General features: G+C 47.0%; 1 protein-coding gene across 1 annotated transcript in view; it reads left to right on the top strand.

The window, feature by feature from the left end:
* The window catches only part of prss12 (serine protease 12), a 73,560-nt gene that overhangs the window by 60,250 nt on the left and 810 nt on the right, over positions 1-12,500 (top strand). Inside the window, exons 12-13 of the mRNA XM_090188431.1 lie at positions 1,002-1,297; positions 8,753-12,500. The exon at positions 8,753-12,500 is cut by the window's right edge and continues 810 nt beyond it. Of these exons, the coding sequence (XP_090044557.1) occupies positions 1,002-1,297; positions 8,753-9,063 (607 nt within the window). The 3' untranslated portion in view covers positions 9,064-12,500. The remainder of the gene's footprint in view (positions 1-1,001; positions 1,298-8,752) is intronic.

Here is a 12,500-nt window from a genome sequence, read left to right as displayed (position 1 = left end):
ACATCTAGACAGATAGAGAGACAGGAAACAGAGAATAGTGGGAGTTACTGTCTCCAGGTACATCTAGACAGATAGTGCATTGCAAATAGGGGTAAGTGCATTGCTCAAGAGCACGTCGACAGATGTTTCACCTAGTCGTCTCGGGGATTCAAACTGGCCCAACGCTCTTAATTAACCCCTTAACCTGCCACCCCAAACTAAATCTCTATACTTTACAGATCTATCAAACTCTAAAACTCTGTACTTTACAGATCTATCAAACTCTAAAACTCTGTACTTTACAGATCTATCAAACTCTAAAACTCTGTACTTTACAGATCTATCAAACTCTAAAACTCTGTACCTTACAGATCTATCAAACTCTAAAACTCTGTACTTTACAGATCTATCAAACTCTAAAACTATCCTCTCTCTCCTCCAGGGATGGTAACAGTACTAAACAGTACTATGTGAGGGTAGGGGATTACCATTCTCTGGTTAACTCTCCTCTCTCTCCTCCAGGGATGGTAACAGTACTAGGTGAGGGTTGGGGATTACCATTCTCTGGTTAACTCTCCTCTCTCTCCTCCAGGGATGGTAACACTACTAGGTGAGGGTTGGGGATTACCATTCTCTGGTTAACTCTCCTCTCTCTCCCCCAGGGATGGTAACAGTACAAGGTGAGGGTTGGGGATTACCATTCTCTGGTTAACTCTCCTCTCTCTCCTCCAGGGATGGTAACACTACAAGGTGAGGGTAGGGGATTACCATTCTCTGGTTAACTCTCCTCTCTCTCCTCCAGGGATGGTAACACTACTAGGTGAGGGTTGGGGATTACCATTCTCTGGTTAACTCTCCTCTCTCTCCTCCAGGGATGGTAACACTACAAGGTGAGGGTAGGGGATTACCATTCTCTGGTTAACTCTCCTCTCTCTCCTCCAGGGATGGTAACAGTACTAAACACTACTAGGTGAGGGTTGGGGATTACCATTCTCTAGTTAACTCTCCTCTCTCTCCTCCAGGGATGGTAACAGTACTAAACAGTACAAGGTGAGGGTAGGGGATTACCATTCTCTGGTTCCCGAGGAGTTTGAGGAGGAGTACGCCGTCGATCAGATCATACTGCACCCTAGCTACCGTTTCCACAGCAACGACTACGACCTGGCCTTGGTGCGTCTATCGCCGGGAGTGGCGGGGAAGGGCCGCGGTCGATGTGTGGCGTTCAGTCGGCACGTCCTGCCCGCCTGTCTGCCGCTACGTAAGGAGAGAGTCCTGAAACAGGCTTCCAACTGTCACATCACAGGCTGGGGGGACACAGGTGAGATGGGAGGGGGACACAGGTGAGATGGGAGGGGGACACAGGTGAGATGGGAGGGGGACACAGGTGAGATGGGAGGGAGGCACAGGTGAGATGGGAGGGAGGGGGGACACAGGTGAGATGGGAGGAGGGGGGACACAGGTGAGATGGGAGGGAGGCACAGGTGAGATGGGAGGGGGGACACAGGTGAGATGGGAGGGAGGGGGGACACAGGTGAGATGGGAGGGAGGCACAGGTGAGATGGGAGGGGGACACAGGTGAGATGGGAGGGGGGACACAGGTGAGATGGGAGGGAGGCACAGGTGAGATGGGAGGGGGACACAGGTGAGATGGGAGGGAGGCACAGGTGAGATGGGAGGGGGACACAGGTGAGATGGGAGGGAGGCACAGGTGAGATGGGAGGGGGACACAGGTGAGATGGGAGGGGGACACAGGTGAGATGGGAGGGAGGCACAGGTGAGATGGGAGGGAGGGGTGGCACAGGTGAGATGGGAGGGAGGCACAGGTGAGATGGGAGGGGGACACAGGTGAGATGGGAGGGGGGACACAGGTGAGATGGGAGGGAGGCACAGGTGAGATGGGAGGGGGACACAGGTGAGATGGGAGGATGGCACAGGTGAGATGGGAGGGGGGACACAGGTGAGATGGGAGGGGGGACACAGGTGAGATGGGAGGGAGGCACAGGTGAGATGGGAGGGATGCACAGGTGAGATGGGAGGGAGGCACAGGTGAGATGGGAGGAGGGGGGCACAGGTGAGATGGGAGGGAGGCACAGGTGAGATGGGAGGGAGGCACAGGTGAGATGGGGGGAGGGGTGGCACAGGTGAGATGGGAGGGAGGCACAGTTGAGATGGGAGGGAGGCACAGGTGAGATGGGAGGGAGGCACAGGTGAGATGGGAGGGAGGCACAGGTGAGATGGGGGGAGGGGTGGCACAGGTGAGATGGGAGGGAGGCACAGGTGAGATGGGAGGGAGGCACAGGTGAGATGGGAGGGAGGCACAGGTGAGATGGGGGGAGGGGTGGCACAGGTGAGATGGGAGGGGGACACAGGTGAGATGGGAGGGAGGCACAGGTGAGATGGGAGGGGGACACAGGTGAGATGGGAGGGGGGACACAGGTGAGATGGGAGGGGGGACACAGGTGAGATGGGAGGGAGGCACAGGTGAGATGGGAGGGGGGACACAGGTGAGATGGGAGGGGGACACAGGTGAGATGGGAGGGAGGCACAGGTGAGATGGGAGGGGGACACAGGTGAGATGGGAGGGAGGCACAGGTGAGATGGGAGGGAGACACAGGTGAGATGGGAGGGGGGACACAGGTGAGATGGGAGGGAGGCACAGGTGAGATGGGAGGGGGGACACAGGTGAGATGGGAGGGAGGCACAGGTGAGATTGTGGGAGGGGGGACACAGGTGAGATGGGAGGGAGGCACAGGTGAGATGGGAGGGAGGCACAGGTGAGATGGGGGTGGAAGACCAGGGGGGTGTTAGTGGGTGATTTAGTGTGGAAGACCAGGGTGGTGTTAGTGGGTGATTTAGTGTGGAAGACCAGGGTGGTGTTAGTGGGTGATTTAGTGTGGAAGACCAGGGGGTGATTTAGTGTGGACGATGAGGGGGGTGTTAATGGGTGATTTAGTGGGGAAGATGAGGGGGGGGGGGGTTAGTGGGTGATTTAGTGTGGAAGACCAGGGGGATGTTAGTGGGTGATTTAGTGTGGAAGATGAGGGGGGTGTTAGTGGGTGATTTAGTGTGGAAGACCAGGGGGGTGATTTAGTGTGGAAGATGAGGGGGGTGTTAGTGGGTGATTTAGTGTGGAAGATGAGAGGGGTGTTAGTGTGGAAGACCAGGGGGATGTTAGTGGGTGATTTAATGTGGAAGACCAGGGGGGTGTTAGTGTGGAAGACCAGGGGGGTGTTAGTGGGGAAGACGAGGGGGATGTTCGTGGGTGATTTAGTGTGGATGATGAGGGGGGTGTTAGTGGGTGATTTATTGTGGAAGATGAGGGTGGCGTTAGTGGGTGACTTAGTGTGGAAGATGAGGGGGGTGTTAGTGGGTGATTTAGTGTGGAAGACCAGGGGGATGTTAGTGGGTGATTTAGTGTGGAAGATGAGGGGGGTGTTAGTGGGTGATTTAGTGTGGAAAACAAGGGGGGTGATTTAGTGTGGAAGATGAGGGGGGTGTTAGTGTGGAAGACCAGGGGGATGTTAGTGGGTGATTTAATGTGGAAGACCAGGGGGGTGTTAGTGTGGAAGACCAGGGGGGTGATGGTGGGTGATTTAGTGTGGAAGACGAGGGGGGTGATTTAGTGTGGAAGACCAGGGGGGTGTTAGTGTGGAAGACGAGGGGGGTGTTTGTGGGTGATTTAGTGTGGAAGACGAGGGGGGGTGATTTAGTGTGGAAGACGAGGGGGGTGTTAGTGGGTGATTTAGTGTGGAAGATGAGGGGGATGTTAGTGGGTGATTTAGTGTGGAAGATGAGGGGGGTGTTAGTGGGTGATTTAGTGTGGAAGATAAGGGGGGTGTTAGTGGGTGATTTAGTGTGGAAGACGAGGGGGGTGATTTAGTGTGGAAGACCAGGGGGGTGTTAGTGTGGAAGACGAGGGGGGTGTTCGTGGGTGATTTAGTGTGGAAGACGAGGGGGGTGATTTAGTGTGGAAGACGAGGGGGGTGTTAGTGGGTGATTTAGTGTGGAAGATGAGGGGGGTGTTAGTGGGTGATTTAGTGTGGAAGATGAGGGGGGTGTTAGTGGGTGATTTAGTGTGGAAGACCAGGGGGGTGTTAGTTTGGAAGACCAGGGGGGTGTTCGTGGGTAATTTCGTGTGGAAGACGAGGGGGGTGTTAGTGGGTGATTTAGTGTGGAAGATGAGGGGGGTGTTAGTGGGGGATTTAATGTGGAAGATGAGGGGGGTGTTAGTGGGTGATTTAGTGTGGAAGACCAGGGGGGTGTTACTGTGGAAGACCAGGGGGGTGTTAGTGGGTGATTTAGTGTGGAAGACGAGGGTTGTGTTAGTGAGTGTGTTGGTGATTAAAGGACCAGTTGAATGTGAATTGTCTAATTAAACAGACTAAAGGCCCAGTGTAATGGTAATCGTCTGATTAAACAGACTAAAGGCCCAGTGTAATGGTAATCGTCTGATTAAACAGACTAAAGGCCCAGTGTAATGGTAATCGTCTCTCTGATTAAACAGACTAAAGGCCCAGTGTAATGGTAATCGTCTCTCTGATTAAACAGACTAAAGGCCCAGTGTAATGGTAATCGTCTCTCTAATTAAACAGACTAAAGGCCCAGTGTAATGGTAATCGTCTCTCTGATTAAACAGACTAAAGGCCCAGTGTAATGGTAATCGTCTCTCTGATTAAACAGACTAAAGGCCCAGTGTAATGGTAATCGTCTCTCTGATTAAACAGACTAAAGGCCCAGTGTAATGGTAATCGTCTCTCTAATTAAACAGACTAAAGGCCCAGTGTAATGGTAATCGTCTCTCTAATTAAACAGACTAAAGGCCCAGTGTAATGGTAATCGTCTGATTAAACAGACTAAAGGCCCAGTGTAATGGTAATCGTCTCTCTGATTAAACAGACTAAAGGCCCAGTGTAATGGTAATCGTCTCTCTAATTAAACAGACTAAAGGCCCAGTGTAATGGTAATCGTCTCTCTGATTAAACAGACTAAAAGCCCAGTGTAATGGTAATCGTCTCTCTGATTAAACAGACTAAAGGCCCAGTGTAATGGTAATCGTCTCTCTGATTAAACAGACTAAAAGCCCAGTGTAATGGTAATCGTCTCTCTGATTAAACAGACTAAAGGCCCAGTGTAATGGTAATCGTCTCTCTGATTAAACAGACTAAAGGCCCAGTGTAATGGTAATCGTCTCTCTGATTAAACAGACTAAAGGCCCAGTGTAATGGTAATCGTCTGATTAAACAGACTAAAGGCCCAGTGTAATGGTAATCGTCTGATTAAACAGACTAAAGGCCCAGTGTAATGGTAATCGTCTGATTAAACAGACTAAAGGCCCAGTGTAATGGTAATCGTCTCTCTGATTAAACAGACTAAAGGCCCAGTGTAATGGTAATCGTCTCTCTGATTAAACAGACTAAAGGCCCAGTGTAATGGTAATCGTCTGATTAAACAGACTAAAGGCCCAGTGTAATGGTAATCGTCTCTCTGATTAAACAGACTAAAGGCCAAGTGTAATGGTAATCGTCTCTCTGATTAAACAGACTAAATGCCCAGTGTAATGGTAATCGTCTCTCTAATTAAACAGACTAAAGGCCCAGTGTAATGGTAATCGTCTGATTAAACAGACTAAAGGCCCAGTGTAATGGTAATCGTCTCTCTGATTAAACAGACTAAAAGCCCAGTGTAATGGTAATCGTCTCTCTGATTAAACAGACTAAAGGCCCAGTGTAATGGTAATCGTCTCTCTGATTAAACAGACTAAAGGCCCAGTGTAATGGTAATCGTCTCTCTGATTAAACAGACTAAAGGCCCAGTGTAATGGTAATCGTCTCTCTGATTAAACAGACTAAAGGCCCAGTGTAATGGTAATCGTCTCTCTGATTAAACAGACTAAAGGCCCAGTGTAATGGTAATCGTCTGATTAAACAGACTAAAGGCCCAGTGTAATGGTAATCGTCTGATTAAACAGACTAAAGGCCCAGTGTAATGGTAATCGTCTGATTAAACAGACTAAAGGCCCAGTGTAATGGTAATCGTCTGATTAAACAGACTAAAGGCCCAGTGTAATGGTAATCGTCTGATTAAACAGACTAAAGGCCCAGTGTAATGGTAATCGTCTCTCTGATTAAACAGACTAAAGGCCCAGTGTAATGGTAATCGTCTCTCTGATTTAACAGACTAAAGGCCCAGTGTAATGGTAATCGTCTCTCTAATTAAACAGACTAAAGGCCCAGTGTAATGGTAATCGTCTGATTAAACAGACTAAAGGCCCAGTGTAATGGTAATCGTCTCTCTGATTAAACAGACTAAAGGCCCAGTGTAATGGTAATCGTCTCTCTGATTAAACAGACTAAAGGCCCAGTGTAATGGTAATCGTCTCTCTGATTAAACAGACTAAAGGCCCAGTGTAATGGTAATAGTCTCTCTAATTAAACAGACTAAAGGCCCAGTGTAATGGTAATCGTCTGATTAAACAGACTAAAGGCCCAGTGTAATGGTAATCGTCTCTCTAATTAAACAGACTAAAGGCCCAGTGTAATGGTAATCGTCTGATTAAACAGACTAAAGGCCCAGTGTAATGGTAATCGTCTCTCTGATTAAACAGACTAAAGGCCCAGTGTAATGGTAATCGTCTCTCTGATTAAACAGACTAAAGGCCCAGTGTAATGGTAATCGTCTCTCTGATTAAACAGACTAAAGGCCCAGTGTAATGGTAATCGTCTCTCTAATTAAACAGACTAAAGGCCCAGTGTAATGGTAATCGTCTCTCTAATTAAACAGACTAAAGGCCCAGTGTAATGGTAATCGTCTCTCTGATTAAACAGACTAAAGGCCCAGTGTAATGGTAATCGTCTCTCTGATTTAACAGACTAAAGGCCCAGTGTAATGGTAATCGTCTCTCTGATTAAACAGACTAAAGGCCCAGTGTAATGGTAATCGTCTCTCTGATTAATCAGACTAAAGGCCCAGTGTAATGGTAATCGTCTCTCTGATTAAACAGACTAAAGGCCCAGTGTAATGGTAATCGTCTGATTAAACAGACTAAAGGCCCAGTGTAATGGTAATCGTCTCTCTGATTAAACAGACTAAAGGCCCAGTGTAATGGTAATCGTCTCTCTGATTAAACAGACTAAAGGCCCAGTGTAATGGTAATCGTCTCTCTAATTAAACAGACTAAAGGCCCAGTGTAATGGTAATCGTCTGATTAAACAGACTAAAGGCCCAGTGTAATGGTAATCGTCTCTCTAATTAAACAGACTAAAGGCCCAGTGTAATGGTAATCGTCTCTCTAATTAAACAGACTAAAGGCCCAGTGTAATGGTAATCGTCTGATTAAACAGACTAAAGGCCCAGTGTAATGGTAATCGTCTCTCTAATTAAACAGACTAAAGGCCCAGTGTAATGGTAATCGTCTCTCTAATTAAACAGACTAAAGGCCCAGTGTAATGGTAATCGTCTCTCTGATTAAACAGACTAAAGGCCCAGTGTAATGGTAATCGTCTCTCTGATTTAACAGACTAAAGGCCCAGTGTAATGGTAATCGTCTCTCTGATTAAACAGACTAAAGGCCCAGTGTAATGGTAATCGTCTCTCTAATTAAACAGACTAAAGGCCCAGTGTAATGGTAATCGTCTCTCTAATTAAACAGACTAAAGGCCCAGTGTAATGGTAATCGTCTCTCTGATTAAACAGACTAAAGGCCCAGTGTAATGGTAATCGTCTGATTAAACAGACTAAAGGCCCAGTGTAATGGTAATCGTCTCTCTGATTAAACAGACTAAAGGCCCAGTGTAATGGTAATCGTCTGATTAAACAGACTAAAGGCCCAGTGTAATGGTAATCGTCTCTCTGATTAAACAGACTAAAGGCCCAGTGTAATGGTAATCGTCTCTCTGATTAAACAGACTAAAGGCCCAGTGTAATGGTAATCGTCTCTCTGATTAAACAGACTAAAGGCCCAGTGTAATGGTAATCGTCTCTCTGATTAAACAGACTAAAGGCCCAGTGTAATGGTAATCGTCTGATTAAACAGACTAAAGGCCCAGTGTAATGGTAATCGTCTCTCTGATTAAACAGACTAAAGGCCCAGTGTAATGGTAATCGTCTCTCTAATTAAACAGACTAAAGGCCCAGTGTAATGGTAATCGTCTCTCTGATTAAACAGACTAAAGGCCCAGTGTAATGGTAATCGTCTCTCTAATTAAACAGACTAAAGGCCCAGTGTAATGGTAATCGTCTCTCTAATTAAACAGACTAAAGGCCCAGTGTAATGGTAATCGTCTGATTAAACAGACTAAAGGCCCAGTGTAATGGTAATCGTCTCTCTGATTAAACAGACTAAAGGCCCAGTGTAATGGTAATCGTCTCTCTGATTAAACAGACTAAAGGCCCAGTGTAATGGTAATCGTCTCTCTAATTAAACAGACTAAAGGCCCAGTGTAATGGTAATCGTCTCTCTAATTAAACAGACTAAAGGCCCAGTGTAATGGTAATCGTCTCTCTAATTAAACAGACTAAAGGCCCAGTGTAATGGTAATCGTCTCTCTGATTAAACAGACTAAAGGCCCAGTGTAATGGTAATAGTCTCTCTAATTAAACAGACTAAAGGCCCAGTGTAATGGTAATCGTCTGATTAAACAGACTAAAGGCCCAGTGTAATGGTAATCGTCTCTCTGATTAAACAGACTAAAGGCCCAGTGTAATGGTAATCGTCTCTCTGATTAAACAGACTAAAGGCCCAGTGTAATGGTAATCGTCTCTCTCTGTCCTCCAGGTCGGTCCTACTCTAAGACCCTCCAACAGGCTCCTCTCTCCCTCCTCCCCCGTCGTCACTGCCAACAGCGTTACCACGGAGCCTTCACTAGCCGCATGCTCTGCGCCGGGACAGACGGCCAATCGGAGCGCCGCGTGGACAGTTGCCGTGGAGACAGCGGCGGCCCGTTGGTGTGTGAGCGTCCGGGAGGAGGGTGGGTAGTGTACGGTGTGACATCGTGGGGTCACTCCTGTCGCATGCAACACTCACCTGGCGTCTACACTAAAGTCTCCGCCTTCACACCCTGGATACACAAGGTGATTGGACAATGAGAGGGATACAGGAACTGGATCGTCAAGGTGATTGGACACTGGGAAGAATATAGGAAGTGGATCTGCAAGGTGATTGGACATTGGGATAAGGGCATGAAGAGATGACAGCCAATGTGAGACAGTGGTAGATAACGGACTGGCCAATTGAGAAGGACTATATTTGGAGCTTGTGATTTGATTGGTCAGTAAAATAAGCGGTTTAAACCAGTTGCATATCCACCCCTCCCCCTTTACCCCTCTCTCTCTCTCTCCTTTCCCCTCTCTCTCTTCCTCCTTCCCTCTCTCTCTCTCTACCTCCTCGTTCCCTCTTCCTCCTCCTCCTCGTTCCCTCTCTCTCTTCCTCCTCGTTCCCTCTCTCTTCTCCTCCTCGTTCCCTCTCTCTCTCTTCTCCTCCTACTCGTTCCCTCTCTCTCTCTTCCTCCCCGTTCCCTCTCTCTCTCCTCCTCCTCGTTCCCTCTCTCTCTTCCTCCTCATTCCCTCTCTCTCTTCCTCCTCGTTCCCTCTCTCTCCTCCTCCTCCTCCTCGTTCCCTCTCTCTCCTCCTCCTCGTTCCCTCTCTCTCTTCCTCCTCGTTCCCTCTCTCTCTTCCTCCTCGTTCCCTCTCTCTCCTCCTCCTCCTCCTCCTCCTCCTCCTCGTTCCCTCTCTCTCTTCCTCCTTGTTCCCTCTCTCTCTTCCTCCTCGTTCCCTCTCTCTCCTCCTCCTCCTCCTCCTCGTTCCCTCTCTCTCTTCCTCCTTGTTCCCTCTCTCTCTCTATTCCTCCTCGTTCCCTCTCTCCTCTACTGAACACAATCTCAACTCATCTTTATCAGCACTTATTTAATTTAACCCTTTTGAGGTAACGCTATTTAAGGTTAAATCAACTCCTGGTTTGATGAACAGTGGAGATTCTGAACTAGACTTAATCTGAGAATGTTTTGTTGCTTTGCTACGGTGTGGACTAACGAACACATCCCAGACAACCGGTCTAAAATGTTTTATATTGTTCTATGAATGACCTGATGAAAGCAGCTACAGGTACAGCACATTGTTGTCGACGTCCGACTCCCAGGGAACGACGGGGACCACAGGCAGGGAAAGGACTATGTCCTGAACACACACACACACACACACACACACACACACACACACACACACGACAACATTACTGAGTCTCCTTCGTACTGTAAAGGAGAAGGTGGAGATTTACACTGAAAACGTAGAGGTACTGCTGTCAGTCAGTATTTCACTGTTAGTCTACACCTGTTGTTTACAAAGCGTGTGACTAATACAATCTGATTGGATCTGTTGTTGTTTACTGTTCACCCTCCGAGTCCGACAGAACTGTTTATCAAACGGATTCAGATGGTACCCTATTCCCTATATAGTGGTACTACTTTAGACCCTATTCCCTATATAGTGGTACTACTTTAGACCCTATTCCCTATATAGTGGTACTACTATAGACCAGAGCCCTATTCCCTATATAGTGCACTACTTTAGACCAGAGCCCTATTCCCTATATAGTGCACTACTTTAGACCAGAGCCCTATTCCCTATATAGTGCACTAGTTTAGACCAGAGCCCTATTCCCTATATAGTGGTACTACTATAGACCAGAGCCCTATTCCCTATATAGTGGTACTACTATAGACCAGAGCCCTATTCCCTATATAGTGGTACTACTTTAGACCAGAGCCCTATTCCCTATATAGTGCACTAGTTTAGACCAGAGCCCTATTCCCTATATAGTGGTACTACTATAGACCAGAGCCCTATTCCCTATATAGTGGTACTACTATAGACCAGAGCCCTATTCCCTATATAGTGCACTACTTTAGACCAGAGCCCTATTCCCTATATAGTGCACTAGTTTAGACCAGAGCCCTATTCCCTATATAGTGGTACTACTATAGACCAGAGCCCTATTCCCTATATAGTGGTACTACTATAGACCAGAGCCCTATTCCCTATATAGTGGTACTACTTTAGACCAGAGCCCTATTCCCTATATAGTGGTACTACTATAGACCAGAGCCCTATTCCCTATATAGTGGCACTACTTTAGACCAGAGCCCTATTCCCTATATAGTGGTACTACTATAGACCAGAACCCTATTCCCTATATAGTGGTACTACTATAGACCAGAGCCCTATTCCCTCTTTAGTGCACTACTTTAGACCAGAGCCCTATTCCCTATATAGTGGTACTACTATAGACCAGAACCCTATTCCCTATATAGTGGTCCTACTATAGACCAGAGCCCTATTCCCTATGTAGTGGCACTAGTATAGACCAGAGTCCTATTCCCTATATAGTGGTACTACTATAGACCAGAGCCCTATTCCCTATATAGTGGCACTACTTTAGACCAGAACCCTATTCCCTATATAGTGGTACTACTATAGACCAGAGCCCTATTCCCTATATAGTGGTACTACTATAGACCCTATTCCCTATATAGTGGTACTACTATAGACCAGAGCCCTATTCCCTATATAGTGGTACTACTATAGACCAGAGCCCTATTCCCTATATAGTGCACTACTTTAGACCAGAGCCCTATTCCCTATATAGTGGTACTACTATAGACCAGAGCCCTATTCCCTATATAGTGGCACTACTTTAGACCAGAGCCCTATTCCCTATATAGTGCACTACTTTAGACCAGAGCCCTATTCCCTATATAGTGCACTACCTAATAGCACCCTATTCCCTATATAGTGGTACTACTATAGACCAGAGCCCTATTCCCTATATAGTGGTACTACTATAGACCAGAGCCCTATTCCCTATATAGTGCACTACTTTAGACCAGAACCCTATTCCCTATATAGCGTACTACTATAGACCAGAGCCCTATTCCCTATATAGTGGTACTACTATAGACCAGAGCCCTATTCCCTATATAGTGCACTACTTTAGACCAGAGCCCTATTCCCTATATAGTGCACTACCTAATAGCACCCTATTCCCTATATAGTGGTACTACTATAGACCAGAGCCCTATTCCCTATATAGTGGTACTACTATAGACCAGAGCCCTATTCCCTATATAGTGCACTACTTTAGACCAGAACCCTATTCCCTATATAGCGTACTACTATAGACCAGAGCCCTATTCCCTATATAGTGGTACTACTATAGACCAGAACCCTATTCCCTATATAGTGGTACTACTATAGACCAGAACCCTATTCCCTATATAGTGCACTACCTAATAGCACCCTATTCCCTATATAGTGGTACTACTATAGACCAGAGCCCTATTCCCTATATAGTGCACTACTTTAGACCAGAACCCTATTCCCTATATAGTGCACTACCTAATAGCACCCTATTCCCTATATAGTGGTACTACTATAGACCAGAGCCCTATTCCCTATATAGTGCACTACTTTAGACCAGAGCCCTATTCCCTATATAGTGAACTACTATAGACCAGAGCCCTATTCCCTAT

Source organism: Oncorhynchus mykiss, chromosome 10, assembly GCF_057628025.1.
Source record: "Oncorhynchus mykiss isolate SJ-2025 chromosome 10, ASM5762802v1, whole genome shotgun sequence".
NCBI classification, from domain to species: Eukaryota; Metazoa; Chordata; class Actinopteri; order Salmoniformes; family Salmonidae; genus Oncorhynchus; species Oncorhynchus mykiss.
This window is presented reverse-complemented; position numbering and strand designations above follow the sequence as displayed.